Below are 25,426 nucleotides of genomic sequence, written 5' to 3'. Positions count from 1 at the left end.
CGAAAATACGACCTTGAGAAACCACTTAAACTTGTATTGTAAGACGAGGAAATTTGGTTCAGAACAAGATAAAGGTATTATGTCAAATAAAGGCACTATTTGGAGTTACGATCAAAGTTTGGTTTAAGAAGGGAAGACAATATTCATGATTCGAGAAAATTTACCTTTCAAACGCTTTGAGTCTTCGCAAACCCATGATTGACAAAGCTCGTTCAAGAAACTCTTCAATCACATTATTGTAGCATAAGTTGTTCTAAATATATGGAAATTGATAAAAAAAAATGAAATGATTCCGCGTAACTATTCAATCACATTCTTGCTAGATCTGTATAGATTTCAAGCTTTTATTAAGTGAAAGTGGAACCGAATGCATCTACATAAGCAAGTGAACTATTATGACAAACAAACTACAAAGTGAAAGTGCTACATATCTACCAAACCTGCAACAGGAGTAGTCTTTTCAAAACAATACCAAGGAACCTGCCACTTCGCATCCTCAAGAACAGCGCCAACTTCGAATGTCATCACGTGTGCTGCTCTTCCTGCAACATCATATCCCAATTGTTCAAACCCTAACCCTAAGTCCCACAATTTCACCAAATAATGAATGAAATTAAAGAATCTGAAAGGGGGCGTATGTTACGTACCAGTGTAGAAGACCCAATGAACAGGTCGTCTAGTGACTACATCCTCGTAGTAAGTAATGAAATCGGCCTTCTCCCATACGTAACAGAGGAAGCCGTCGACTTGTCGTTGACCGACGTAGGTGGCACCGTCAAGCCAATTAGGGCGAAGAATTCCCACTTCCAGCTGAGCGGAGGAGCATTCGCGATTGGAATCGAGGGTATAGAAGAATGATGTACCGTTGTTCCATTCGAGGTCGTACTTGATGTTTCCGAGCTGATGTTGGATGATGTTAAAGTTACGGCCATTGGGCCAATCGTACCAAAGATCTATTAATTGAAGTTCGCCGGTGTAGTTCATGACCAGAAGTGAGTGGAATTGCTCCGGCCATGGCGTTGGCTTGGGTGGCTCCTCCCCCTCCCCCTTTGTCGATAATGCTGCAATGGTGGTTAATAGTAAGATTGTTACGAGTACCGGAACATGTGCAGCAGACGGAGAGGCCGAAGACATAGACATCGTCGTAAGTGCTTCCGCGTCTATCTTCAGTTATCTATTTTTGAGACAGGAGTTGGTGAGGCCGAGAGGCAGAGGATAGGGATAAGTATTTGGGCGAATAAAAAGTAAAAGTTGTATCACTTTTTTATTTTTATAAAGAAAAAAATTAAGTTAATCCTACTTTTACTTTCTTACCGATCGAGTTATCGTTTCCAATATTTTTTAAACTAAAAATTAGAACGTTTCCGAAAACAATCCATCAATTTCACATATGATATTTGAGAAATTGTCGATTTTATTTGAAAAAGTATTGATCATATTAACCAAAAACCAAATCAAAATCAAATTAACCGATCGAACCATTAATAAAAAAGTTGGTACGGTTTCTAATTTTTATTAACCAAGTACATATGGTTCGCTTATGGTCTTCATTTAAAATCAAATCACGACCAATAATATTAATAAATATTTTTAATATAATAAAATATTAAATATATGATATGTAATTATATTCGGAACTAAAATTTTGAAATGTCATCATTTGGAGTTAGATATGGTACAATTTTCTATCAGATTAATATAGTTATATATTTTTTTATAACAATGAGTTTATGTTTTTTATTTTTATAGCAAATTAATCATTCGTTTTTTATAGCACTCTACTTTATGTTTTCACTTTTTATAGCAAATTATTTTTTATTTTTATGTTATTTTTTTACCATTATGATTAACCAATGTCAACAATTAACCATAATCATTAATTGACTAAATATGTTAATCAAAATCAATATTAACCGATATCTAATGACTTCTTAATGCATTTACCACTTATAATGGTTATGGTTCGGTTTTGGCTAATAACCGAACCAAACTACTCCATACACACCACTAATCATTTTGTTTGAAAACATTGTTGATCATTTCGTAAACAACATTTGCAGACTAGCAACTTTCACGCGTAAATGTCTTATTTTGACTATTTTATAGATGTTGTTTGAGAACCAACACATTCTTCTCCAATATGCTTAATAAGTATGATTATTTTTGGTACACAAATTTAATCTACTTCTAATTCTAGTTATGTCTTAGATAAGACTTGAACTTTGGACTTAAAGGAAGTAGGACAATATTTATTTTCAACCTACTAAATTATGCATCTTAAGAAAAGGAACTTATAATATCCTTTTCATAAAAACACCCCAACCATTCTCTTTACTATAATCAACATCCTCCACAACATCATTCACACATTTCACTGATACTATCATTCTCTTGTTATTTTACGAAAACCATCATACCCCTACATCCTTCTTCACTTTCTTCTTGAATTGAACACCACTAATATCCACCTTTGTTTAAAAATTTTAGATTAATTTATTGTTAGTGGCAGTGAATGGTAGCAAATGTGGTGATAGACGATGGTGTTTGTTGGTAGAGGTGTGATAGATGGTATTTATAGTAGAAAATTATTAGAACATAGTTTAAAGAAATGGTAAATTGCACTATTTGAAAAGCCTACGTCAATTTGTCCCCAAATCTACGTGAAAACTTGATCGCATAATACTGAAGATATTTTAAATCCTATAAAAAAGAATCTAATAATGAGAGTTTTAAAATGAAAATAAACTTGCCTAAAATTACTTTTGAGAGTTTCAAAATGAAATTGATTGTTGTTGAATGACATTGCATAAAATTATTTTGAGAGTTTTGAAATACCAAACACCCTCTTAACCCTAAACTCACAACACTTGCACTGCCTTTTCCTTCTATACTCGATCTTCTTTCTTCAAATCGTCGTCTTCGTCTTTGTCTCTTCAAACAAACAATTTTTTAGAGATGGTGAAGGTTCGGATGAACACGGCGGACGTGGCCGCCGAAGTCAAGTGCTTGCGTCAATTAATCGGGATGCGTTGTTCTAATGTCTATGACCTTTCTCCTAAGGTGAAAACCCTAAATATGCTAGATGTATCTTCTTCAAATTATTTCTTATGTGATTGTAACATAATCCTATAGTTGAAAGGAACTTATAAATATGATATCCAAGTTCAAGGTCGGGTCCTATATAACTGAATAAGGATCAGCTTTTGTCAATCGTCCATGGTGAACATATTGCCTCTTACTTGTCTCAATGGAGCTTAATGACATACTCTTTCAATTCCAAGCTAATAGTTTAACTTTTTGGTAGAAATTTTGATTTTTAAAGCTTCGACAAATCAGAACTATAATGATTTTTTTATTCGTTTCATAGTTCTAAGAGGATTGTAGTAAGAGGAAGAGGAGTTCTCAGGTCTTTTATCACTTAGGAGCTGTATGGTTATCAGTTTTTCACAGAAGTCTTCTGATTACACTTATAATGTGAACTTACCCATTGTTCCTACCTCCTATTGATCTGAAAGTCAAATTTTCCTCTGTTATATTTTGTAATTCAAAAAAATAAACAGGGCTAGCAATTGTTATGGGATTGGGTGTTGCTGCTCACATATACATATACATTCATATAGACACATCAGTAAAGAATTACCGCTTACATGTGTGATAAAATGCATGAGTAGCTTCTATTCTAATTTAGATCTTGAAGTAGCTATAATGGTTTCTGAAACCTTGGGTATTTTATGAATCATGGCTTGCAGACATATGTTTTCAAATTGATGAACAGCAGTGGAATTACTGAATCCGGAGAGAGTGAGAAGGTTTTGTTGCTGATGGAAAGCGGTGTACGTTTGCATACCACTGCATACCTTAGGTAATTTCCCATTAACAATGTAACCTTGAAGTTTATCATTATATGTTCATAAGTGTTTCACTTGGAAGAATGGCAAATCCTATATGTGATGCATCATTTCATGTTATAAAGCTAACTAAACATCCAGGATTAGTGTATAAACATCAGATCAGCTGCAAATGGATAAACATTTTATTAGATAACTGTCTCAACGTGTACAATGGATTTCTTTTCAGGGATAAAAGTAACACTCCTTCTGGCTTCACTCTCAAATTGCGAAAACACATCAGAACTAGAAGGCTTGAGGATGTACGCCAGCTTGGATATGATCGGGTAACTTTTGGTTAAAATCAGATTCTTCCTTTCTTTATTGATTCTTTAAATGTGTTTTAAGTTTCTAATTTAACTGTGTAAGCAGATAATTCTCTTTCAATTTGGGGTTGGTGCTAATGCTTACTATATTATATTGGAGCTATATGCACAAGGGAACATACTCCTCACTGATTCCGAATTCATGGTTTTGACTCTTCTGCGTTCACACAGGTTTAAATCTTGAATCTTTTTGTTAAATTTCAATAGTTTACATCATTACATTTACTTTTTGTGTGAAAAAATTACTAACACACTTGATTTAGGGATGATGATAAAGGATATGCAATCATGGCACGTCATCATTATCCAGTTGAAATCTGTAGAGTCTTTGAGCGGACAGATGGTGCAAAGTTACAGGCAACTCTTACATCTTTTAACAATCAAGAAAGTAATGATCAGGTGGAAGGTGGTGCAGGTGAAAAAGACGAACCTGCACCACAAAAGAAGGGTAACCGAAAGGCTGGGAAGTCAAATGATTCTAGTAAAAAGAAGGATGGGGCCCAAGCTAAACAGGCTACATTGAAGGTTGTTCTTGGGGATGCTTTGGGCTATGGTCCAGCACTATCAGAACATATTATATTAGATGCTGGTTTAACTCCAAACTTGAAAGTTTCAAAGGATTTGAAATTAGATGATGGTAGTATTCAGGCTCTTTCTGAAGGTGTTAAGAGGTTTGAAGATTGGCTGGAGGATGTTATATCAGGTACTAAAGTTCCAGAAGGTTACATCTTAATGCAACAGAAGAAAATGGTGAAGGATCAACCCCCTGTTGATTCATCTGCCACTGATCAGGTAACCTTTTTCCTTTAACCTTCTTTTGGTAATAAAAAACTTTTCTTCTTAGACTTGACATTTTTAATTTTCCTTTTGCAGATTTATGATGAGTTTTGCCCGTTGTTATTAAATCAATTTAAGTCAAGGGTGTCTGTAAGCTTTGAGACATTTGATGCTGCATTGGATGAATTCTATAGTAAAATTGAAAGCCAACGAGCTGAACAACAACAGCAAGCAAAAGAGAGTTCTGCAATGCAGAAACTTACAAAGATTAAAAATGATCAGGAAAACCGTGTGCAAGTTTTGAAGAAAGAAGTGGATCGATCTGTTACAATGGCAGAACTTATAGAATACAATTTGGAAGATGTGGATGCTGCTATTTTGGCTGTTAGAGTAGCTCTTGCAAATGGTATGAATTGGGATGATTTAACTCGAATGGTGAAAGAAGAGAAGAAATCTGGAAACCCTGTTGCGGGAATTATTGATAAGTTACATCTTGAAAGAAATTCCATGAGTTTGTTATTGAGTAATAATCTTGATGAAATGGATGATGATGAAATAACTCAACCCGTTGAAAAGGTATTTTATTTTGATATTTTGATATTTTGTAATGTTAATGATAGCTGTCTGAAATCTAGGCTAATTTTGTGAATTTATGTTTTTTTAAAAACTTTTAGGTGGAAATTGATATAGCACTTTCTGCACATGCAAATGCTCGAAGGTGGTATGAGCAAAAGAAGAAACAGGAGAGTAAACAAGAAAAGACACTTACAGCTCATGCAAAGGCTTTTAAGGCTGCTGAAAAGAAGACACGTCAGCAACTTTCTCAGGTTAGTTAGCATCATGTAATTTATAATAATCTTAAAAGTTTGCTTTTTTTTTTTCTTTGTATTAACTTTGGTTATGGTGAAATTATCAGGAAAAATCTGTTGCAGCAATTTCACATATACGAAAAGTGCACTGGTTTGAAAAGTTCAATTGGTTCATAAGCAGTGAGAATTATTTGATTATTAGTGGACGTGATGCTCAACAAAATGAAATGATAGTCAAACGTTACATGTCAAAAGGAGATTTGTGAGTACATATTTATTGTTTCTCTGCTATTTGTTGATAATTTTTTTATGCTGATTTTAATCATTTTGATGATGAAAAAACAGGTATGTCCATGCAGAACTACATGGAGCTTCTAGTACTGTGATTAAAAATCACAAACCTGATAACCCTGTACCCCCTCTCACAATAAATCAAGCAGGATCTTTCACAGTAAGTAACAACTAACAACTAACAAGCTATTAAATTTGGTATTTGGCATGTTCTTAAGAGGGTATTTTGGGAATTATGTATGATGTAGGTCTGCCATAGTCAAGCATGGAACTCAAAGATTGTTACTAGTGCATGGTGGGTATACCCTCACCAGGTCAGCAAAACAGCTCCTACTGGTGAATATCTTACAGTTGGTAGTTTCATGATTAGAGGGAAGAAAAACTTTCTTCCACCTCACCCTTTAATCATGGGATTTGGCATTCTATTCCGGTTGGATGAAACCTCACTGGGGTCTCATCTGAATGAGAGAAGAGTAAGGGGTGAAGAGGACGGAATCAATGATTCCGAAGACAGTGAGCCTTTCAAAGAGTTATCCGATTCCGGTTCCGAGAATGAAGCACCCGATTCGGAATATCCTGTGAACGTTTCCGATTTACCAACAGATAACCAAAAAATGACGGAGTTACCCTCGGAAGCCAGTTCCGTTCCTGAAATTACCACCTCTGATATCAATACTACCAATTCCCAAGAAATTTCTGTTCCTACTGTGTCCCCTGAACTTGAGGATCTTCTTGATAAAGCTCTGGAGCTTAAATCTGGTGCCACGTCAGCGAAAAAGTACGGGCTTCAAGCTTTAGAAATGGAGCCTGAAAATAGTAATCAAGAAGAGAAAAAAGGAACACTGAGGGAAAAAGCGTATGTTTCAAAAGCTGAAAGAAGAAAGCTGAAGAAAGGTCAAACACATAGTGAAGGTGAAGATGGTGGTCAAGTAAAAAAAGAAGTGGAAAAGAAAAAGGAAATTGTAAATCCTCCACAGAAAGAGAAAGATGTTCAGAATGTAAATGGTGGTGGGAAAGTGAGCCGAGGGCAAAAGGGTAAACTTAAAAAGATGAAAGAAAAATACGCGGATCAAGATGAAGAAGAAAGAAAAATCCGTATGGCTTTACTTGCGGTCAGTATTTCATGATTTTATTATTTGATAATTTAATAAAACTTTATAAAATCTTGAAACAATGATTTCATTTTACGATAAAAAAATAAATAATACTTGCAGTCTGCTGGAAAAGCTAAAGTGAATGAACAAGAGGCACAAACCGAAGAAGAGATAAATACAACTACAAGCAAAGAGTTGAAACCTTTAGACGGTAATAAATAGTCAATGAGCACAAATTACCAAAATACCCCTCGGATCATATTTGATTAAATGAGTGTTTGTTTGAATGGTTGCAGCAGGGAATGAAGATGCTCCAAAAAGATGTTATAAGTGTAAAAAAGTAGGACACCTGGCTAAAGACTGTAAGGAACATTCAGATGCAGTTGCTGCTGCAAATGGTAGGAATGGAGAAAATGAGACACTCAATGAAGCTGAGAAAATTGCAATGGAAGAAGATGATATAAAGGAGATTGGTGAAGATGAAAAAGAGAAACTAACAGATGTTGATTATCTCACAGGGATTCCTTTACCGAATGACATTCTTTTGTATGCTGTTCCTGTTTGTGCTCCTTATGCGGCTTTACAGTCATACAAATATCGTGTCAAGATTATCCCTGGAACAGCAAAGAAAGGAAAAGGTGAGTCTTGTGTTGTGGGTGGGTAATTTAGTAATTTGGTTTTGATTACTAATTTTGTTTTTTATTTTTTGTTGTAGCTGCGAAAATGGCGATGAATTTGTTTGGTCATATGCCGGAAGCGTCTCAAAGGGAGAAAGAGTTGATGAAGGCGTGCACGGATCCCGAGCTTGTGGCTGCTATTATTGGGAATGTTAAAGTTTCTGCTGCGGGGCTTAATCAACTGAAGCAGAAGCAAAAGAAAGGAAAGAAAGCTGCTAGCAAGCAAAATTAAGTTTTGTTTTTGTTTCTTTTTGATCATATATTGCTGTAAATGTGAAAGTAGAGTGTAAAGAAAGATGTGAAAGTAGTTTTGGGCAGATGATAACGTTTCAAATTGTTTTGAATGAGCGATCTTTTCTAGATTACAAGTTTATTTTTTGTATTTGAAAATCAAACTTATTTTCTTTTAGAGTGCAAGGAATGGGCTCGGCAAACACCGCCCCATTACCTCAACTCAGCAGATTCTTGTCATCCTTCTCTCCTCCATCAAAGCCTATCATGGGCTATTTTTAAATAATATTTTTTAATTAAAACCACTATAAGTACTTACTAAAATTTACCATTTTATATCACTCAAACATGTCTTCTTAAACTTCCTCTACAATTAAATTTGTCTTTCAGGGTATTTTTTATGGCGGTTTTGAATGAACAAACTTCTATTTCAACAATATATCGTCGAAGATTTGACGAGAGTGTCCATATTTTGATCTACATCATGACGCAAGAGGTATGCTAGGTTATAGTCCATTACAAAAATGCACAATTGCACTCCGTATGATAGCTTACATCATCCCACCCGATGGGTTAGATGAGAATTTTAGAATGTTTTCATTTGCCGCTAGAGAAAGTCTCTACAATTATATGTTCATCATACAAGTGTACATGGCTTTTCCAGAATGATAGGAAGTTTGGATTACATTGAATGGGAATGGGAAAAATGTCCGAATGCATATCGCAGTCGATACACACAAGGACATTATGTTTACTCAATGATCATATTTGAAGCAAAATGTGTGGATATGACATGTCTTCTTTGGTGCTCCCGGTTCGTTCAATGATATCAACGTTCTTAATATGTCACCAATATTCAACAACATATACAATGGAACTAGATTCTTGATTTGAGGTGCATGGAACGATGTACAAAAACGGATAATATCTTGTAGATGAGATCCAGAGCGTCCTGTGTTTATTAAAACATTCTTATGCCACAATGATAATGAAAAAGGAAATAATTTTACGAAAGCTCAGGAAAGAGCAAAGAAAGATGTGGAATGAGCCTTAAAAACGTTGGTAGATTCTAAAAAACCTTGACGATTTTTGTTGATGAGGCTAAACTTTTAGAGTTTATGTATACATGTATTGTATTATGTAATATGATTTTAAAAGACAAATAATCAGCGATATGTGAGACAACCATTTATTTAAGATTGATGGGAAGAATACATGGCTAGAAGAGCGGCAATATTTAATGTGGAAGTTCATCACAATCTTCAAAACGACTTGATGGAACATATTTGGACTGTTGTTGACCACATTGACTTAAACCGTTGAACGTGGAACCCATAGAAGATTTGGAAGACTACTTTTCGGACGAAGACCTTACATATATTTTATTGGTCGAGTATTTTAAGTTTTTAATTGTTTTATGTATTTCTGTTATTTCAATTTAATGAAAATTACAACTTTTATCTAAATTTAGTTGTTAAAATAAATTAATTTAAAAGAAACTTTTAGGTGGCAGAAAAAACAATATGGCAAATGCGATATCAATCCCTCTGGCCTTATGATTAAAATATTATTGGCTTGTAGACAAAAAGAAAGAACCATTCAACAAGAGACTGTTCATATATGGGTGATCCAAGTGATGATATCTACATGTTTCTCTTCTTTGTATCCAATTCAATTTAGACAAATTATTATTATGTATTATTAAACAACAGAATTAACAACCTAAAACTACATTCACCAAACAAAACATAACATTTCTTTTGTGCTTTTATTTATCAATCTTCAGCTGCAGGAATTTCTTCACTAAAATCCAGACCTTCTGCAGGCAAATCTTCAGTCAGTGGACCTAATATACCATCCGCATTAAGTGTCAACCCACTCTGCAAACATACAAATAAAACAGTTAGTTCATTTAACACAAGGGTATTTCTGTCTTTTTGACACAAACTCCATAGAAGGTTATTTGGCATAATATAATACCTCAGGCTGGAACCTTAGCATGTCAGCACGAGCCATGGCTTCAGCTTGAGCAATTCTTTGCCTGAATGTCTGAGCCATCTCTTCTGCCTGTAACACAAGGGCATTTTAGACAAAATGACAAATTATGATGTACAATGTTCTCAAAAAATTTGAGCATAATAACATACCTTCTCAAAAACTAACTTGGGGTTACGAATCATGTCACCAGGTGTTGGCTCAAGTTTCTTTGTAGAAAGACTAACTCGCCCTCTCTCACGATCATGGCTTAATATCATCACCTACAAGAACCATATCCTTCATTACAAAATACAAATACAACCAATTTGAAAAACCACCCACTGAAAGATGATTAATTAATTGAACATATATATACCTTGAGGGTATCACCAGGTTGTAGAACAGTTGCAATGTCAGAGACACGATCATGGCTGATCTGACTCACATGGAGAAGCCCATTGATCCCACCAATATCAATGAAAGCACCATATGGTTTCAAGCTCTGAACTGTTCCAGTCACCACTGATCCAATTCCAAGTTGCGCCTGGCTATCAGCCATGGCCTTGCGGTTGCTCAGAACAAGTCTCGATTGTTCTTCATCTACTTCCACAAACTTTAACGGAAGATATTTCTCAAGAAGATCCTCTGCACTTGATTTCTGGAAAAAAAAATCTATGAATCTGGCTGGATGTGGTAGAAATGGAGTCGAACTAGGTTGCATTGAAGGAAACTAACCGAGGATATTTGTGAGAATGGAACGAATCCACGGAGTCCTTCAACAATGGCGACAATTCCACCTTTATTTGCCCCGACAACCTTCAATTTTTCGAGATGAATAAGAAGATGAAATAGATATAAGCAGATGTTATCATATGATTTCTCTATGATTACTTACCTTACCAGTAAGTACAACGTCTTCAGCTTGAAGCTGTCTGCATCGCTCCCATGCCAAATCATACTGAATTTGGCGTAAACTCAAAATCAAACTATCGTCGTGTTCATTTTCACCAATGATAACAAATTCCTCACGCAAGCCAGGGACTATGCCTGCTTCTTCTACATGCTTGATTCCATGAATGCACGCTTCCCTAATCGGTAAGAATGCTGATGATTTTGCTGTCACGTCCACAAGTGCGCCATTGGCATCTACATTGAAAACAGTTCCTTTCACCTACGACAGAGGAGTGATCAATAACTTAAGCCTAAGTAGAATTAAGGTTCAAATTCAGTTAATAACTCTCCGTTTGGGGGGAGTAACATTGGGGATCTCACAAGTACCTTGGTGCCGATTTCAGAATTGTAATCATATTTCTCGATGGCGGAGTGAAAATCATCAACGGTGAAGGCGACACCTTCGTATGGCGACGTGCGACACCGCTCGTAAGCCTCTTCGAACATCTCTTTGAGTTTCATTCTCTCTCTCGTCTGTGCGTTTGATACAGCAACAGCAGCTTTGGTTGTAAAGATTCTCTTCACCGGTTGAGTGTTGCTGGACGAGGGTTTTCTTGATAGACGTGTATTCGAGAGAGATGGACACCTCAATCCACCAATCTGCTGCGCCAAGGACGCCATTGTTATCTATGTGTGAGAGATGAGAGACGTAGAAATTGTTCTTGCGAGTCGATTGTTGTGGGGAGATAAGGTGCGAAGGGGGAGAAGATTTAGGCCAAGAACATGTGTAACTTCAATGAAAACTTCACTTTTTTCACTATTCCTATCAACATTTTTATTTATACCCTTACTATTATTAAGTTCTCATTTTATTTTAAAGATCATTGTTTTATATCTTCTTCTTTTTCTTTAATAAAAAAAATCGATTTGAGAGGATAATATCTTATATTCTTGAAACGAAGATATATGGGTTGTGGTTTACAAGTCAGTTGTGCATTGATAATACGTAAACGCACCAATAACTTGATGTTATAAAACGTATTAGTGTGCATGATTTGATGAGTAAATAGTTCAAGAATATAAGTCAAATTTTATTTGTTTCTACTTTTTCCATAACGGAAAAAACGATATCTTTGGGTCGATCGGTGATTTGGTGTGTGAATTATAAGTGTTAGGCTTAGCAAAGACTAAATTGACGTGTTCAATTAAAAGTCTTATGTCTTCATCGCAAATCAGAAATAGGGAAACAAAACTTGGACAATGAGATTGATTATAGTCCATGTCTCATGTCTGTACGATATCTTGTAGAACGGAGAAATATTTGATCACTTATCTTAGGACACGTAACTGACTGTGTCATAGTTCGACAACATCTTTTGGAAGCTGCAATTTGCTAATCGATTTAGAAGTTATATTGGAAATTATAGTTATAAACTTATCCAAGTGAGAGACTGTTGGATTAGGTGTCTAAGTTCATAACTATAATTGGTATAAACTTGAATTGATAGTAGCACAATCCTTTTGGGTTACCCTCAAACCTAACAATTGGACATGATGACTTTTAGAGAGAGAGAGAGAGAGAGAGAGAGAGATTAATTTATTATGTGATTAATAAATTAAAACAAATGATTTATTAATGTATTATGAAAATAACATATTAGTTAGAAATCATATTATTTAATTAATAATTAATTAGAAATTAATTAGAATTAATTTTATGACTAATTGGATTATATAAAAGTACAGAGACTGTTTGGTTAATTATTGAAAATTGAGGAAGGAATGCTCTAGAACCTCATCAGATGAGGTGGATGAAAACTTCTAGGGAAGGCCTATAATTTTCTTCCAAGGCCTCTTGGACAAGGGGTTTTGGGCTGCTTGGTCTCCAAGCAAAGGATCTAGGGAATATCCCTTTAACCCTAGCTTTGGCACCAAGTTTCCTCAACTATATAAGGAGTCACTAACCCCTTAATTTCGTCCATGACTTTCTTCTAAGAGCCTTGGACAAAATATTGGTTCTCTTCTCCTCTCTTTATAGTTTTCTTCTTGCTAGTTTGGGTGTGATTCCATTAGAGGCACGACACTTGTGGTGCTTGCTTCCAAGAGATCAACAAAGGAGAAATCTAGTTGTTTATTATAACAACTAAAAGGTATGTAACCCTAAACCTTTTTTTTAATAATTTCGAAAATTACCAAGGGTTCTTAGGGTTTCTTTTTTATGTTCTTTGTTATAGGCTCAATATAGAAAACACTTAAGAGTTTAAGTTAATTTGTTTTGCATAAAACTCATCAGAAATACCACATACCATACATAGAATGGGCCTCACCCAAAATCCATCAGGCCTCGCCCAAGATTGGGCCCCGCCCAGTACATATTTGTCCATAGCATGCGATGGGCCCCGCCTAAAACACTCACCACGCCTTGCCGGGCATCAGGCCTAAAATACCCTAAAAGATGGGAGAGAATCAAACTCAAAGGTGAGAGAGTATTTGAGATAGTTTAGGAGGATTTTGGTTTGAAAATGAACTAAATTTGAAAGGGGTATTTTGTTGGATTAAGGTGTCTAAGCTCATAACTAAATTGGTATAAATTTGAAAATAGAAGCAAAGTACTTTTGGGGTTTCCCTCATAACCAGAAATAGTTAGAAATGATATTAGGAGAGAGTGAGAAATGATTTGTTAATATATTATATGATTAATATATTGGAAATAAATAATTGATTTGTTAATTTGTTTTGTGATTAATACATTAACATGAGATCAATAGTTAAATAATTGATTTGTTAATTCATATGGTTAATAATTAATAAGAAATCAATTAGAATTAATTAATTATTAATCAAACTTAATTAGGAATTAATTGGAATTAATTAAATGTGCAAAGGGTGAATTGTAATTGTTCAGTAATTCAACAAAAGAAGGCAATTCTAGAACCATCCAAGGGTTGATGGTTTTGAAGGCTCTTCTAGGGTTTCTGGAAGCCTCCTGGATGCAGATAAGTAAATGATTTGAACTGAGATTAAATCTATTATTTAATTAATTCAAATCCAACTTTTCCTGCAAGTTACCTAAATTATAAATAGAACCTCTTGACTCGTTATTTTCGTTCATGACATTCCTAAGAAGCATAGGAATGAAATTTCTACCTCTCTTCTCCCTCTACTCGTCATTCTAGCATTTCTAGGATTTTGGATACAAACCATTAGAGGCACTAAACTTTTGGTGCTTGACTTCCAAGGTTTTTCAAGAAGGATATTGGTGTGATTATTTGATGCAATAATCAAGAGGTACGTAACCATAATCCTATATATATATTTCGATTATAATAGGTTACCATTAGGGGTTCTTGATGTTCACAAGTTATTGTTATCAATAGAGAAAACATAGATCCAACTAGGTTGCATGTGAACTTAATATTTAAGTAATTTTCCTCCTCGTCCATATATTTATAACCTATAAAACCGATCATATTTATAGCAACAGAAGGGCGCACCACGTAGGGCATGGAGGTGCGTCGTGAACTTGAGTTCTGATGGCCCCTTTGGTTGCTTGCGACATGTCGCCTCAACCTTCGCCCACATATCTTTCTTTTAGAAGCCGCCACATGTCATGTTTTCATGGTGCCACATCATCATGTCGGGTGGAGAGTTCGGCACCTCTTCTGCCAGATGGTGCACTCCGGTGCCGCCACATCATCGCATCAGGTATTTTTCTGAAATCTTCGTACGACCATAACTTTAGCATACGAGCTCCGTTTTCAACGTTCTTTATATCTCCGGAATCCTCTCGACAAGCTCTACAACTTTCCTAAAGGTCTCAAAAACTAAATCCCCTTCTAACAAAAAATCATATTTAGACCGGTTTAGACTGCTAAAGTTCGCGCTAAATTCATAACTCCTTCATACGAACTTTGTTCTCAACTGTCTTTATATCGACGAGTTTATAGTTACAAAATCTTCAATTCTTGTTTAGTTTGTTTTGACTAACAATCAACCAATTAAAATTTCGATTTATGTGCCCGCATTGAAACTACAAAAAATCATAATTTCCTCTCATGAAGTCCGATTTGGGCGTTCTATATATCTACAGTAATCGTATTGACGTTTCTTACACGTTTATGACGATTAATTTAGTTAAAATTAATATATGTCTACTTTGAATTTATACATGACGATTTATATCGAATTTTATTGGAAAGGTGAATATGGGGCGTTACAATAACAAAACATGTGTAGCGGAAAATCTTAACTCGTAAGTGCACATGCAACATATAAAGGATCTATGCTTTCTCTAACTGATAGCAATAAACTATTAAACATCAAGAACCCTAAAGGAACCCTATAATAATCCTAAGTATACATAGGATTAGGGTTTACATACTTTTTGATTATTATAGCAAATAACTAAACAAAATTCCTTCTTGACAACCTTGGAAAGAAAGCACCAAAAGCTTAGTGCCTCAAATATTTTGTACCCAAACCCTAACAATTAGAAGACTTAAGGAGAGAGGAGGAGAGTGGAGAAAATTTGGCTATTCTCTTGCCAAGAGGAGTGAAAGAAAATAGGAGCCCCAAGGGCCCTATTTATAGTTGATACAAGGAACCCTGAAAACCCTAGTTTGAATATAATATTAATATTTTAAATTAGGTAATTATCCAATCCATTATTTATCTATAAGAAACATTCCAGAAACCCTAATGGGAAAGCTAAAAACCGGCCACCTTAGGAGGGTTCTAGAACCTTTCTCTTGTTCAACTTTTTAACAATTACAGCTTAAGTCCTTGCACTTTCAATTAATCCAATTAACCCCAAAAGTAATTCCAATTAATGTATAATTAATTCTTAATTAAATAATACTATTTATAGTCAATATATTAATCACATAATATATTAATAAATAAATTATTGTTATTTATTAATCATATAATAAATCAATAAACCAACCTCTCTTATCCAAAAGTCATTATACTAAATTACTAGTTATGATGGCAACCCAAAAAGGACTTTGCTTTCGATTCAAGTATATACCAATTTTGTTATGATCTTAAGCACCTTAATCCAACACTTGAAACTGATGTTTATGCAATTAAAAGAAACTTTAGTTCTATCTATTCTTCATCTTACTAAGTAATCTTCCTAAGGTATCTTTCTTATGTTGGTATGTAATTATGAGTTTGATGACTTTGAATTGGTGGAATCTCTATGGAAAATGCGATGGACAATTTCTATTGAGGATTTAGTGTTGGTAATATGTTGGTATCCACAGTCTAATACCTTATAAACATTCAATTTATGAAAACCAATCAGACTTGTCAATGTAAGTGAGTTTAGAGTTTCTGTGGAGGTTTAAGTCCATTTATGGATAATAAACCTTTGATTCTTCATAATTGAGTTTGCCAAACAAATCAGATAATATAGATGTATTAGAACAAAGTTTTTAGTAATTAATGTTCGAGGTGAGTGAATAGTACATTGAACTTGGGACCATAGTTTGTGTTGGTTTACTAGTTCTTTATGTTCACGATGAAGGGCTTAATTTCTCATTTATAAATGGCTATCGATGAGAGCTTATTGCTCATTATAGACAAATTTTAATGAGAACTTCATTGCTCATTACAAATGACTTTCAATGAGAGCTTCATTGCTCATTATAGATGATTTTTTAAAGAGTTTCATTGCTCACTAGACTTTTGTAGAATGAATCCACGTAGTTTGTTGACAACGACTATGACTCCACCTTTATTTTCCTTGACAACCTTTAATTTGTCAAAATTAGTAGAATATGAATTTGCATAAGTTACCATACGACATTTATGTGATTACTACTTACCTTACCAGTAAGGAAAACATCTTCAACTTAACATTGCTCCCATGCCAAGTCTTATTGAATTTGGCATAAAGTCAAAATCAAATTGTCTTCGTGTTGATTTTCGTTAATCATAACAAATTCCTTACTTAAGCCTGGGACTATGCCTACTTTTACATGTTTGATTCCATTAATGCAAGCCTCCCAAATCAGTAAGAGTACTGACGACTTTGCTTTCACGTCTACAAGTGTGCCATTCACATCTACATATAAAATAGTTCCTTTTGCCTATGACACACGACATACCATCAATAGTCAATAATAGTAATCAAACGAATGATAAAAAAAACCCAAGTCTAATACGAAAAGATCAGAACTTTCATGAAAGTGCCTCGTTTGACATAAAAGTCAAAACCAAACTTGTGTGTGTTTGGGGGGTGTAACATTGGCGATATTGGTTGATAGTAACAGATACCTTATTGGTGAATCTAGAATTTTAATCATACTTCTCAATTGTAGAAGAAACAATCATGAAGGGTGAAGGCAACACCGTTAGAGGTAACCTTCTTCAAACATCTCTTTGAGTTTTATTATATTCTTTCACAGGTCTATGTGTTTGATACAACAAAAATAACCTTGGTTGTAAGGATTCTCTTCACTATTTGATTATTACTAGACGAAGGTTTTATTTATAGATGTGTATTCAAGAGAGATGATGGATACGTCAAACCACCAATGTTGTTGCACCACGGTCGCCATTATTGTTTCTCTTTGTCGAGACAATTTTTTTTCCTCCACAAGTAATTAACATGCTTGTAAGAAATCTTTGTAAAAATGTAGGAGTTTCAAAATGGAATTTAATGGGAGCACTATTGAAATAACATATCCATTTATGTAAATCTTATCTTTGAAACGTATTTATTTTTGTTTCAAGAATGTTTGATTTTTAGTTGAGGTGCATGAACATATTTTTATCTATTATAAAGCTGTTGTAACGACTCGGCTTTTCTCAATAAAATATTCTAGGATTTATCATAGTTTTACTATAAACATTCGAAAACTAGAGTTTTAAAAACATTTTATATCCCATAATACATTCGGGTTTACAACATTTCTTAACGATAATTTAAAGCAACAAGGTTATTTCAAACAAAAATCTATATCTAGTCCGAGTCCTTGGTGTTATTACCTCTTCTCGTACTATGGCTACTACCTGATACTGCAACACATGAAAAACTACAAACATCATAATTCATACAATAAGTATGATGAGTTAAACCACTTTATTCTTATCTTCTCATACTCTATCACTCTATTCCTCCATTATCATCATCCCACACTCTACCATTTTATTTTCTCTTTATGACCCATACAATCTAGTAACATAAATAACTGCATCGATCATTGTGGTATCCCCAAATTCATGGTAATTTTAAAAATTTTATTTATGCTTATTTTAATACCAGAGTATCCTTTTTGAAGAATAATATTGTAGAATTTGTTCCCAGAAAACATGATAATGATATTATCAAAACATTTATGAAGAAATGTATTTTATTTATATTAAAACATTGGGATGTCATCGTCAACACATAAACACAAGCAAAAACAGACCTTAAATTAATTTACACTAATGATCTGCATCTTCTTGAATCCCTCAGTAGAATGTATCTTTAATGTTGCTACCTATGATACAATAACTGAGTGGGTCCGGTTGGGAAACCTGGTGAGTACACATGGTTTTCAACCCACAATAATATAGTTAATTTGTTTCTTCACATATTTAATGTCAAAAATTAACCCCATTACCCATCCCCATTTTCTTTATTTATTCTTCCCTAAAGATTTATCCTAAGGGTCATCTCCTACATGATATTTACCTCTCATCGCCTTACATCACATTTCCTTATATGTTTGTTCCTAAGGACTAATCCTAAGGATCATCACCTACATCGCATAGACAGTACTGATTCGGGGATTACTCCCCCAATACGTGTCCAATAAGGGTTAGAGTATCATCGCATGAATATGTAGTTACTACATCTCCTGAACTCGTAATTCATCACCTACAAGTTATGATCCCGCCGATGTTTCCACATGATTTGTTTAGATTAGTCAGTGATCGCCATCTATACTCTGGTAGATGACTACATCGCAGGTCAAGATTATGGCCTCTCCTAATCATCTCTTATCTCGCATCACCTATTTATCATCACCCATCTATCATAACCTAGTTATCATCACTTATCTCTCATCACCCGTCGCTACCCAATACATATTTATAAGTATATAATACTTATATGGTTAAATCAGTTAAACGTCATATCATAATATCTTATCTAACATATAATATTCTTAGCACAAATAATAAGCACATAATCATGTAATTATCTAGATACTTCAAATCTATGTGTAAGATGAAAATAACTATGCACTCACTTGTTAAAGTGATGACTCGAAATGCAGGTAGCACTTTGCTTCTAGAAATTGTCTTTTTGGTTGACATAACCTAGTATTATTATCACAAAGTTTTAGTCTGATATTTATTGTGGCTAATTATTAGTCTAGATTCATCATTAACTCAAAGTCTACTTTCATGATCTATCAAGTAAGGAACAACCAGGTAGGGTCATATTGGAGGTAGGTTCCGTTTGGTATACGAAACTATACTGTTTGGAAATTCCACTTTAAACACCTCACTAAATCATATCCTAGACATCATCCCCGTAAGTAGATCGATCAGTATAATGACTTGGAATCACTGATGAATCTTGTTTATAGGTTCATAATAACGATAATGAACTTAACCATAAGTTATACTCAAAGTTTGGTAAACATAACTCACTTACTGGGGGTTTACCGGGAAACCGGGATCTGCGTCGGTAGAACTTCTAAGCCGAAAACTCTTCTCCTCGGGGCTTTCCAGTGCTCCGGGCTTCACTACTAACACCTAGGACATGCTAGAGAAAAAGGTCTCAGGACCTTGGGGGTTTGCGAGAGAATGGAGTTGAAAGGTGTGAAGAATGGAGTGATTTTAGGCTCTATTTATAGGTTGTCCAGGGGCCTCTCACATCGTGAGACTTGGCTCTCATGTCGTGAGCTTGCGCAGGCACCACGGCTTCGCTTGGCGTTGACACATGGTGCACGACACATGTAAAAATAGCTAATCTTAAGAAATTCATAACTTTACTATACGAGCTCCGTTTTTGACGTTATTTATATCCACACGTAGGTATTGACAAGATCTATAACTTTCCTTTTGACCCCATTGGCTATTTATTGACCAATTTGAAATTTAACAGTCTGGGAATATTACACTATTAATGACCGTGTAAAATTCATAACTTCTACTTACGGAATCCATTTTCGACTGTCTTTTTATCATTGAACTCCTATTAATGAGATCTTAAGTTCTCGTTTAGATCATTTTGGCTAAAAATTGACCAATCTAATATTCGATTTCTGAGTTGTATACTGTTACGCTGAAACTTCGAAAATCATAACTTCCTCTAACGAAGTCGGATTTGGACGTTCTTTATATGCACGCTCTCGGTTTAACGTATACTATGACTTTTGTTTAGATCATTAAGGCTAAAAAGTATTTTATCAAAAATTCACTTTTTACAATACGTTGAGCCATGTCGGTTTAATTGTGAAACTTTGACAGGTCATAACTTCTTCGTTATAAGTCGGATTTCAGCGTTCTTTATATTTACGAAATCCTTGTGACATATAATATAACTTTGGTTGTGATTATTTATCCTAAATAATCTTCTATCACAAAGTCATTTTTTAATGCTTATTATCTCTAGATTGACTAACCCGAATCTACGGGCGTTACATTTATCCTCCCTTTACGATGATTACGTCCCGAAATCATCAACAAAACAAGGCTTGTATAATAACTTCATATGTTATATTTTCATCCTAGGTAATAACCGTAACTCTTATGTCCTTTCAAATGAGTATCTAACTTTTGGAGTTCTTGACTACTGGCGGTGCTCAATCTTGCATCTGCTTTTCATATTATGTTGGATTTTCAATCGTAACCTTTGAGTTACAAACACGATCCTTATTGGAAACTCATGTTCCTTCTTAAACAAACTTATCTTAAGAAAAGTTCTTTACTTCAATTACCGTAAAAGACCAATGGGTCATGTTCAAATGACCTCTAGTCGTATGATGCAATGCTTAGACTCAGGTCTTTTAGTGTCAAATTCCAGAATGAAAGGTACCTTCCTTTATGTTCTAATGTGATATACTCACATTCTAACATGTAGCACTTCTAGATACAAGCTTCTTACTTTAACGGCGATCGCGATACTTCTATGGATAGCTTCGATTATCTTTCACTTCAATCTTCTGGATTAAGTCGGATGCTCCATGGTTCTCTAAACCATGTAACATACTTATCTTAGATGAAATCGAATTGATATGACCACTAGGTAGGGGTGAGCAAAAACCGCACCGCAACTAAAATTAATCGTAAAAACCGCATAAACCGCAACCGCAATAAAAACCGATGGTGAGGTTTTATGTTTTTCAAAAACCGCAAATTTGTGGTGTGGTGCAGTTATTAGTTTTCAAAAACCGCAAAAAAACCGCATCGCACCGCATATATTATATCCAAATTTTTTATTAATTATTAATATATTAAATATTAAAAATAAGACAAATTTCATGATTGGAAAAAAAAAACAAAATACTAGAAGACAAAAGTGTGGTTTTTTGTTATGTATAACTTTGGAAAATGAAATTTATTGTTATTACTATTGATTTGACGTTTTTAAGATATTAATTGTTTGCGACTTAAGTTAATTATCTTATACATTATGGTTTTTTTTTTATTATTACAAGTAATATGTTTGAACTCTTAAAACCGTTTGAGCTCTAAACTGTGGTTAAAAATCATATAAAATAACCGCATCAAATCCATGTGGTTAATAACCGCAACACAGGAAAAACAAAATCGCACCGCAAAAATAACCGCCTAACTGCATCGTAAAAATAACCGCACCAAGTGGTTTTGAAAACGGATTAACCGCACTTGCGATTAGTGGTGAGGTTTTGGCTAATAACCGCACCGAACCGCACCGTGCTCACTCCTACCACTAGGGTCAGAATAATAATCGTCTAATTAGTCATTACTGAAACGATGGTAATAACGGACATGAACAAAACAGAATCAATTACTAGCTCCTTGGTAACCTTGTGACATACCCTGATCTAAGTGCGAGTTATGTGCTTCAGGTAGTATAGGCCTCTACTCCCTTTCACACCTACTCATACTTGTTCCAAGAATTGCCTCGTAGTCCCCAAGTTCTTATTTTCTAAAATCACAAAACGATTTAACATATACAAATGTGTCCAAATAATCATAAAAATTTCCCTAGACTCTGATAGGACTTCTTTCATGCGTATCTTCAATATCAATTCTGCTTCAACTCGGTAGGTGGTGGAAACACTAGAAGATGGGATAAATTGAGGGATTAGACCAAAAGTTCTTTCTTTTTGCTAATAGATAGTTTCATTCTCCTGCACCAGACATATTATTTGTTAGACGCATTCTAAAGGCAAGATACCACTCTTATGATATCTTTCGATAGGTATCATTCACTATCCTAAGCCTTTGCATTTCCTCCATTCGCTCAGTCCGCTATGATTCCTTATCATGACATTCTACACACCAAAGCAGGTGTGCAATGTACTGAGAAAAGAATATGGATAGAGAAAGTTTTGACGTGTAGCTCTCCGTATCACTTCGAAAAGTTATATGTCAGTCCTAATATCGTAGCTAAATGTTTAGAAACTTGAACACATAAAATTTCCAGATCCGGTCGACAATTGACCATAAATCCAAAATAATATCATCCTAAAGCATATAAGGTATCTTATAGATATAACATAAATCATTTAGCACAAAAAAACAATTTAGACATCTTTCTTAAAATAAGCTAGTGCTCGTGTCTATTCAGGCATACTTCCTAAATATAGCAAACACTCATCTCACAATCATCGTTTAACATTCTAAGTTTAAGTCTAGAAATCCTACAAATTCCTAGTTCGCTTAAACTAATGCTCTGATACCAACTGTGACATCCCCAACTCACGGTCATTTTAAAATTTTTATTTATGCTTATTTTAAAATCAGAGTATCCTTTTTGAAGAATAATATTGTGGAATTTGTTCCCAGCAGTGGCGAATCTAGACGAAAAAATCACATGGTTCCCATATTAAGTCAAGCCACTAAAAAAATCAACAACACTTATGTGGGGTTGGGTCGGGTCGGATCGTGTACCTTAAAAAAAACCGGATCAATCAGTTCAGCCTATTAAAACCGATCACGCCCCACCGATTAAAAATTTTAAAAAACCAATTGAAATATAAATGAAAAAAAAAACATACGTTTTAATGAAAAACTAGTTGATTATTAGCATATTGATAAAGCGGTGAACGGAGAGTGAGAGTCTTTGGCATGTGAGCTTCTTTTTATCAGAACAATTTATTTATTTATTGATATTTTGAAAGTGTCGATTAAGAGTGGTTAATTTTTGTTATCAATTTCATAATTTAAAATAACATATTGACCCTGGTAACTTTTTTTTTTCCAATTTTAAAATGAGTTTTAAGACATTTTTTAAAAAACAAACTAAAGGTGGGTCCTTTATTTTTTCTAAGGTAGTTCCTAATTTTTTTGCAATATATATTGTGAATAAAATTGGAATTTTAGGTAGGTCCTAGGACCCACCTTGTAGCTTAGTAGCTACGCCCCTGGTTCCCAGAAAACATGATAATGATATTATCAAAGCATTTACAATGAAATGTATTTTATGTATATTAAAACATTGAGATGTCATCATCAATACAGAAACATAAGCATAAACAGACCTTACATTAATTTACACTAATGATATACATCTCCTTGAATCCCTCAACATAATGTATCTTTAATGTCACTACCTGTGATACAATAAACTGAGTGGGTCAAGTTGGGAAACCTGGTGAGTACATGGGGTTTTTAATCTACAATAATATAGTTAATTTGTTTCTTCACATATTTCATGTCAAACAATTAACTCGATTGCCCATCCCCATTTTCTTTATTTATTCTTCCCTAAAGATTTATCCTAAGGGTCATCTCCTACGTCGTATTTACATCTCATCGCCTTACATTAGATTTCCTTATATATTTGTTCCTAAGGACTCTTCCTAAGGATCATCGCCTACATCGCATAGACAGTACTAATTTGGGGATTACTCCCCCAATACGTGTCTAGTAAGGTTTACAGTACCATTACATGAATACGTAGTTACTACATCGCATGAACTCGTAATTCATCACCTACAGGTTATGAGCCCGCCAATGTTTCCACATGACTTTTTTAGATTTGTCAGTGGTTGCCATATATACTCTGGTAGATGACGACATCGTAACATCGCAGGTCAAGATTATGGCATCTCCTAATCATCTCTTATCTCGCATCACCTATCTATCATAACCTAGTTATCATCACCTGTTTATCATCACCCGTCGCTACCCAATACATATTTATAGGTATATAATACTTATATGGTTAAATCAGTTACACATCATCTCACAATATCTTATCTAACACATAGTATTCTTAACACAAATAATAAGCACATAAACATGTAATTATCCAGATACTTCATATCTATGTGTAAGATGAAAGTAACTATGTACTAACTTGTTAAAGTGATGACTCAAAATTCGGGCAGCGCTTCGCTTCTAGCAATTGTCTTTTCGTTCGACGTAACCTAATATTATTATCACTAATTTTTAGTCTAATATTTATTGTGACTAATTATTAGTCTAGATTCAACATTAACTCAAAGTCTACTTTCATGATATATCAAGTAAGGAGCAACAAGGTAGGATTATAATGGAGGTAGGGTCCGTTTGGTATACGAAGTATATTGTTTGGAAATCCCACTTTAAACACCTCTCTAAATCACAACCTATACATCATCCCCGTAAGTACATCAATTAATATAACGACTTGGAATCACTAATAAATCTTGTTTATAGGTTCATAATAACAATAATGAACTTGAACATAAGTTATACTTAAAGTATGGTAAGCATAACTCAATTACTGGGGTTTATCAAGAAATTGGGCTTTGCACGGGTAGAACTTTTGAGCCAAAGCTCTTATCCTCAGCGCTTTCCGGTGCTCCGGGCGTTGCTACTAACTCTTAGGAGGTGCTAGAGAAAAGGTCTTAGGACCTTGGGGGTTTGGGAGAGAATAGAGTTGAAAGGTGTGAAGAATGGAGTGATTTTCGGCTCTATATATAGGATTTACATGGGCATCTCACGTCGTGATACTTGGCTCTCACTTTGTGTGCTTGCGTTGGCACCAAGGTTTCGCCTGACGCCGACACGTGACGCAAAACGCAGGTAAAAACAACCAGTCTTAAAAAATTCATAATATTCTCATACGAGATCCGTTTTTGATGTCATTTATATCCACACATAGTATTGATAAGATCTACAACTTTCCTTTTGATCCCATTAGCTAATTCTTGACCGATTTGTAATTTAACAGTCTGAGAATATCACATTGTTAATAACCGTGTAAAATTCATAACTTCTACATACGGAATCCGTTTTCGATTGTCATTTTATCGTTGAACTCCT

General features: G+C 34.6%; 3 protein-coding genes across 4 annotated transcripts; 1 reads left to right on the top strand and 2 right to left on the bottom strand.

Moving 5' to 3' along the window:
- Positions 1 to 326: 326 nt before the first annotated feature.
- LOC111909215 (uncharacterized protein At4g14100) lies at positions 327 to 1,232 on the bottom strand. The gene is made up of 2 exons (XM_023905002.3): positions 648 to 1,232; positions 327 to 542 (listed from the first exon to the last, which is right to left on the bottom strand). Exons 1-2 carry the CDS (start codon positions 1,138 to 1,140, stop codon positions 424 to 426), a joined length of 612 nt encoding a protein of 203 aa, XP_023760770.1. The 5' UTR covers positions 1,141 to 1,232; the 3' UTR covers positions 327 to 423.
- Positions 1,233 to 2,808: 1,576 nt separating this feature from the next.
- Positions 2,809 to 8,229, top strand: LOC111909216 (uncharacterized). 2 transcript variants are annotated; one of them, XM_023905005.3, is made up of 13 exons: positions 2,809 to 3,060; positions 3,750 to 3,862; positions 4,078 to 4,174; positions 4,260 to 4,384; positions 4,477 to 5,005; positions 5,087 to 5,566; positions 5,665 to 5,817; positions 5,907 to 6,061; positions 6,145 to 6,250; positions 6,339 to 7,202; positions 7,305 to 7,395; positions 7,484 to 7,822; positions 7,900 to 8,229. In XM_023905005.3, the coding sequence occupies exons 1-13, from the start codon at positions 2,956 to 2,958 to the stop codon at positions 8,091 to 8,093; spliced, it is 3,351 nt and encodes a 1,116-aa protein (XP_023760773.1). In that variant the 5' UTR covers positions 2,809 to 2,955; the 3' UTR covers positions 8,094 to 8,229. The 2 variants fall into 2 exon arrangements, with proteins under 2 accessions (XP_023760773.1, XP_023760771.1); XM_023905003.3 differs by having other exon boundaries at positions 7,481 to 7,822.
- Positions 8,230 to 9,684: 1,455 nt separating this feature from the next.
- On the bottom strand, positions 9,685 to 11,768 carry LOC111909217 (30S ribosomal protein S1, chloroplastic). Its single transcript, XM_023905006.3, has 7 exons — positions 11,348 to 11,768; positions 10,965 to 11,240; positions 10,805 to 10,885; positions 10,446 to 10,727; positions 10,240 to 10,350; positions 10,073 to 10,159; positions 9,685 to 9,972 (listed from the first exon to the last, which is right to left on the bottom strand). The coding sequence occupies exons 1-7, from the start codon at positions 11,639 to 11,641 to the stop codon at positions 9,868 to 9,870; spliced, it is 1,236 nt and encodes a 411-aa protein (XP_023760774.1). The 5' UTR covers positions 11,642 to 11,768; the 3' UTR covers positions 9,685 to 9,867.
- Positions 11,769 to 25,426: the final 13,658 nt, after the last annotated feature.

Source organism: Lactuca sativa, chromosome 1 (genome assembly GCF_002870075.4).
Source record: "Lactuca sativa cultivar Salinas chromosome 1, Lsat_Salinas_v11, whole genome shotgun sequence".
Taxonomy (NCBI): Eukaryota; Viridiplantae; Streptophyta; class Magnoliopsida; order Asterales; family Asteraceae; genus Lactuca; species Lactuca sativa.
Note: the sequence above shows the minus strand (reverse complement) of the source record. Positions and strands in the feature narration are given on the sequence as shown.

What these genes read in the sequence shown, in the direction of transcription:
- LOC111909215 (XM_023905002.3), bottom strand. Translation starts at nt 1,140, where the DNA reads ATGTCTATGTCTTCGGCCTCTCCGTCTGCTGCACATGTTCCGGTACTC. An exon ending in TCATTGGGTCTTCTACACTG is followed by an intron (nt 543 to 647) that starts GTACGTAACATA and finishes ATGATGTTGCAG; the next exon opens with GAAGAGCAGCACACGTGATG.
- LOC111909216 (XM_023905003.3), top strand. Translation starts at nt 2,956, where the DNA reads ATGGTGAAGGTTCGGATGAACACGGCGGACGTGGCCGCCGAAGTCAAG. An exon ending in ATCAAGCAGGATCTTTCACA is followed by an intron (nt 6,251 to 6,338) that starts GTAAGTAACAAC and finishes TGTATGATGTAG; the next exon opens with GTCTGCCATAGTCAAGCATG. An exon ending in AACAGCAAAGAAAGGAAAAG is followed by an intron (nt 7,823 to 7,899) that starts GTGAGTCTTGTG and finishes TTTTTGTTGTAG; the next exon opens with CTGCGAAAATGGCGATGAAT.
- LOC111909217 (XM_023905006.3), bottom strand. Translation starts at nt 11,641, where the DNA reads ATGGCGTCCTTGGCGCAGCAGATTGGTGGATTGAGGTGTCCATCTCTC. An exon ending in ATTCTGAAATCGGCACCAAG is followed by an intron (nt 11,241 to 11,347) that starts GTACTTGTGAGA and finishes CCTCTGTCGTAG; the next exon opens with GTGAAAGGAACTGTTTTCAA. An exon ending in AACCTGGTGATACCCTCAAG is followed by an intron (nt 10,351 to 10,445) that starts GTATATATATGT and finishes TGGTTCTTGTAG; the next exon opens with GTGATGATATTAAGCCATGA.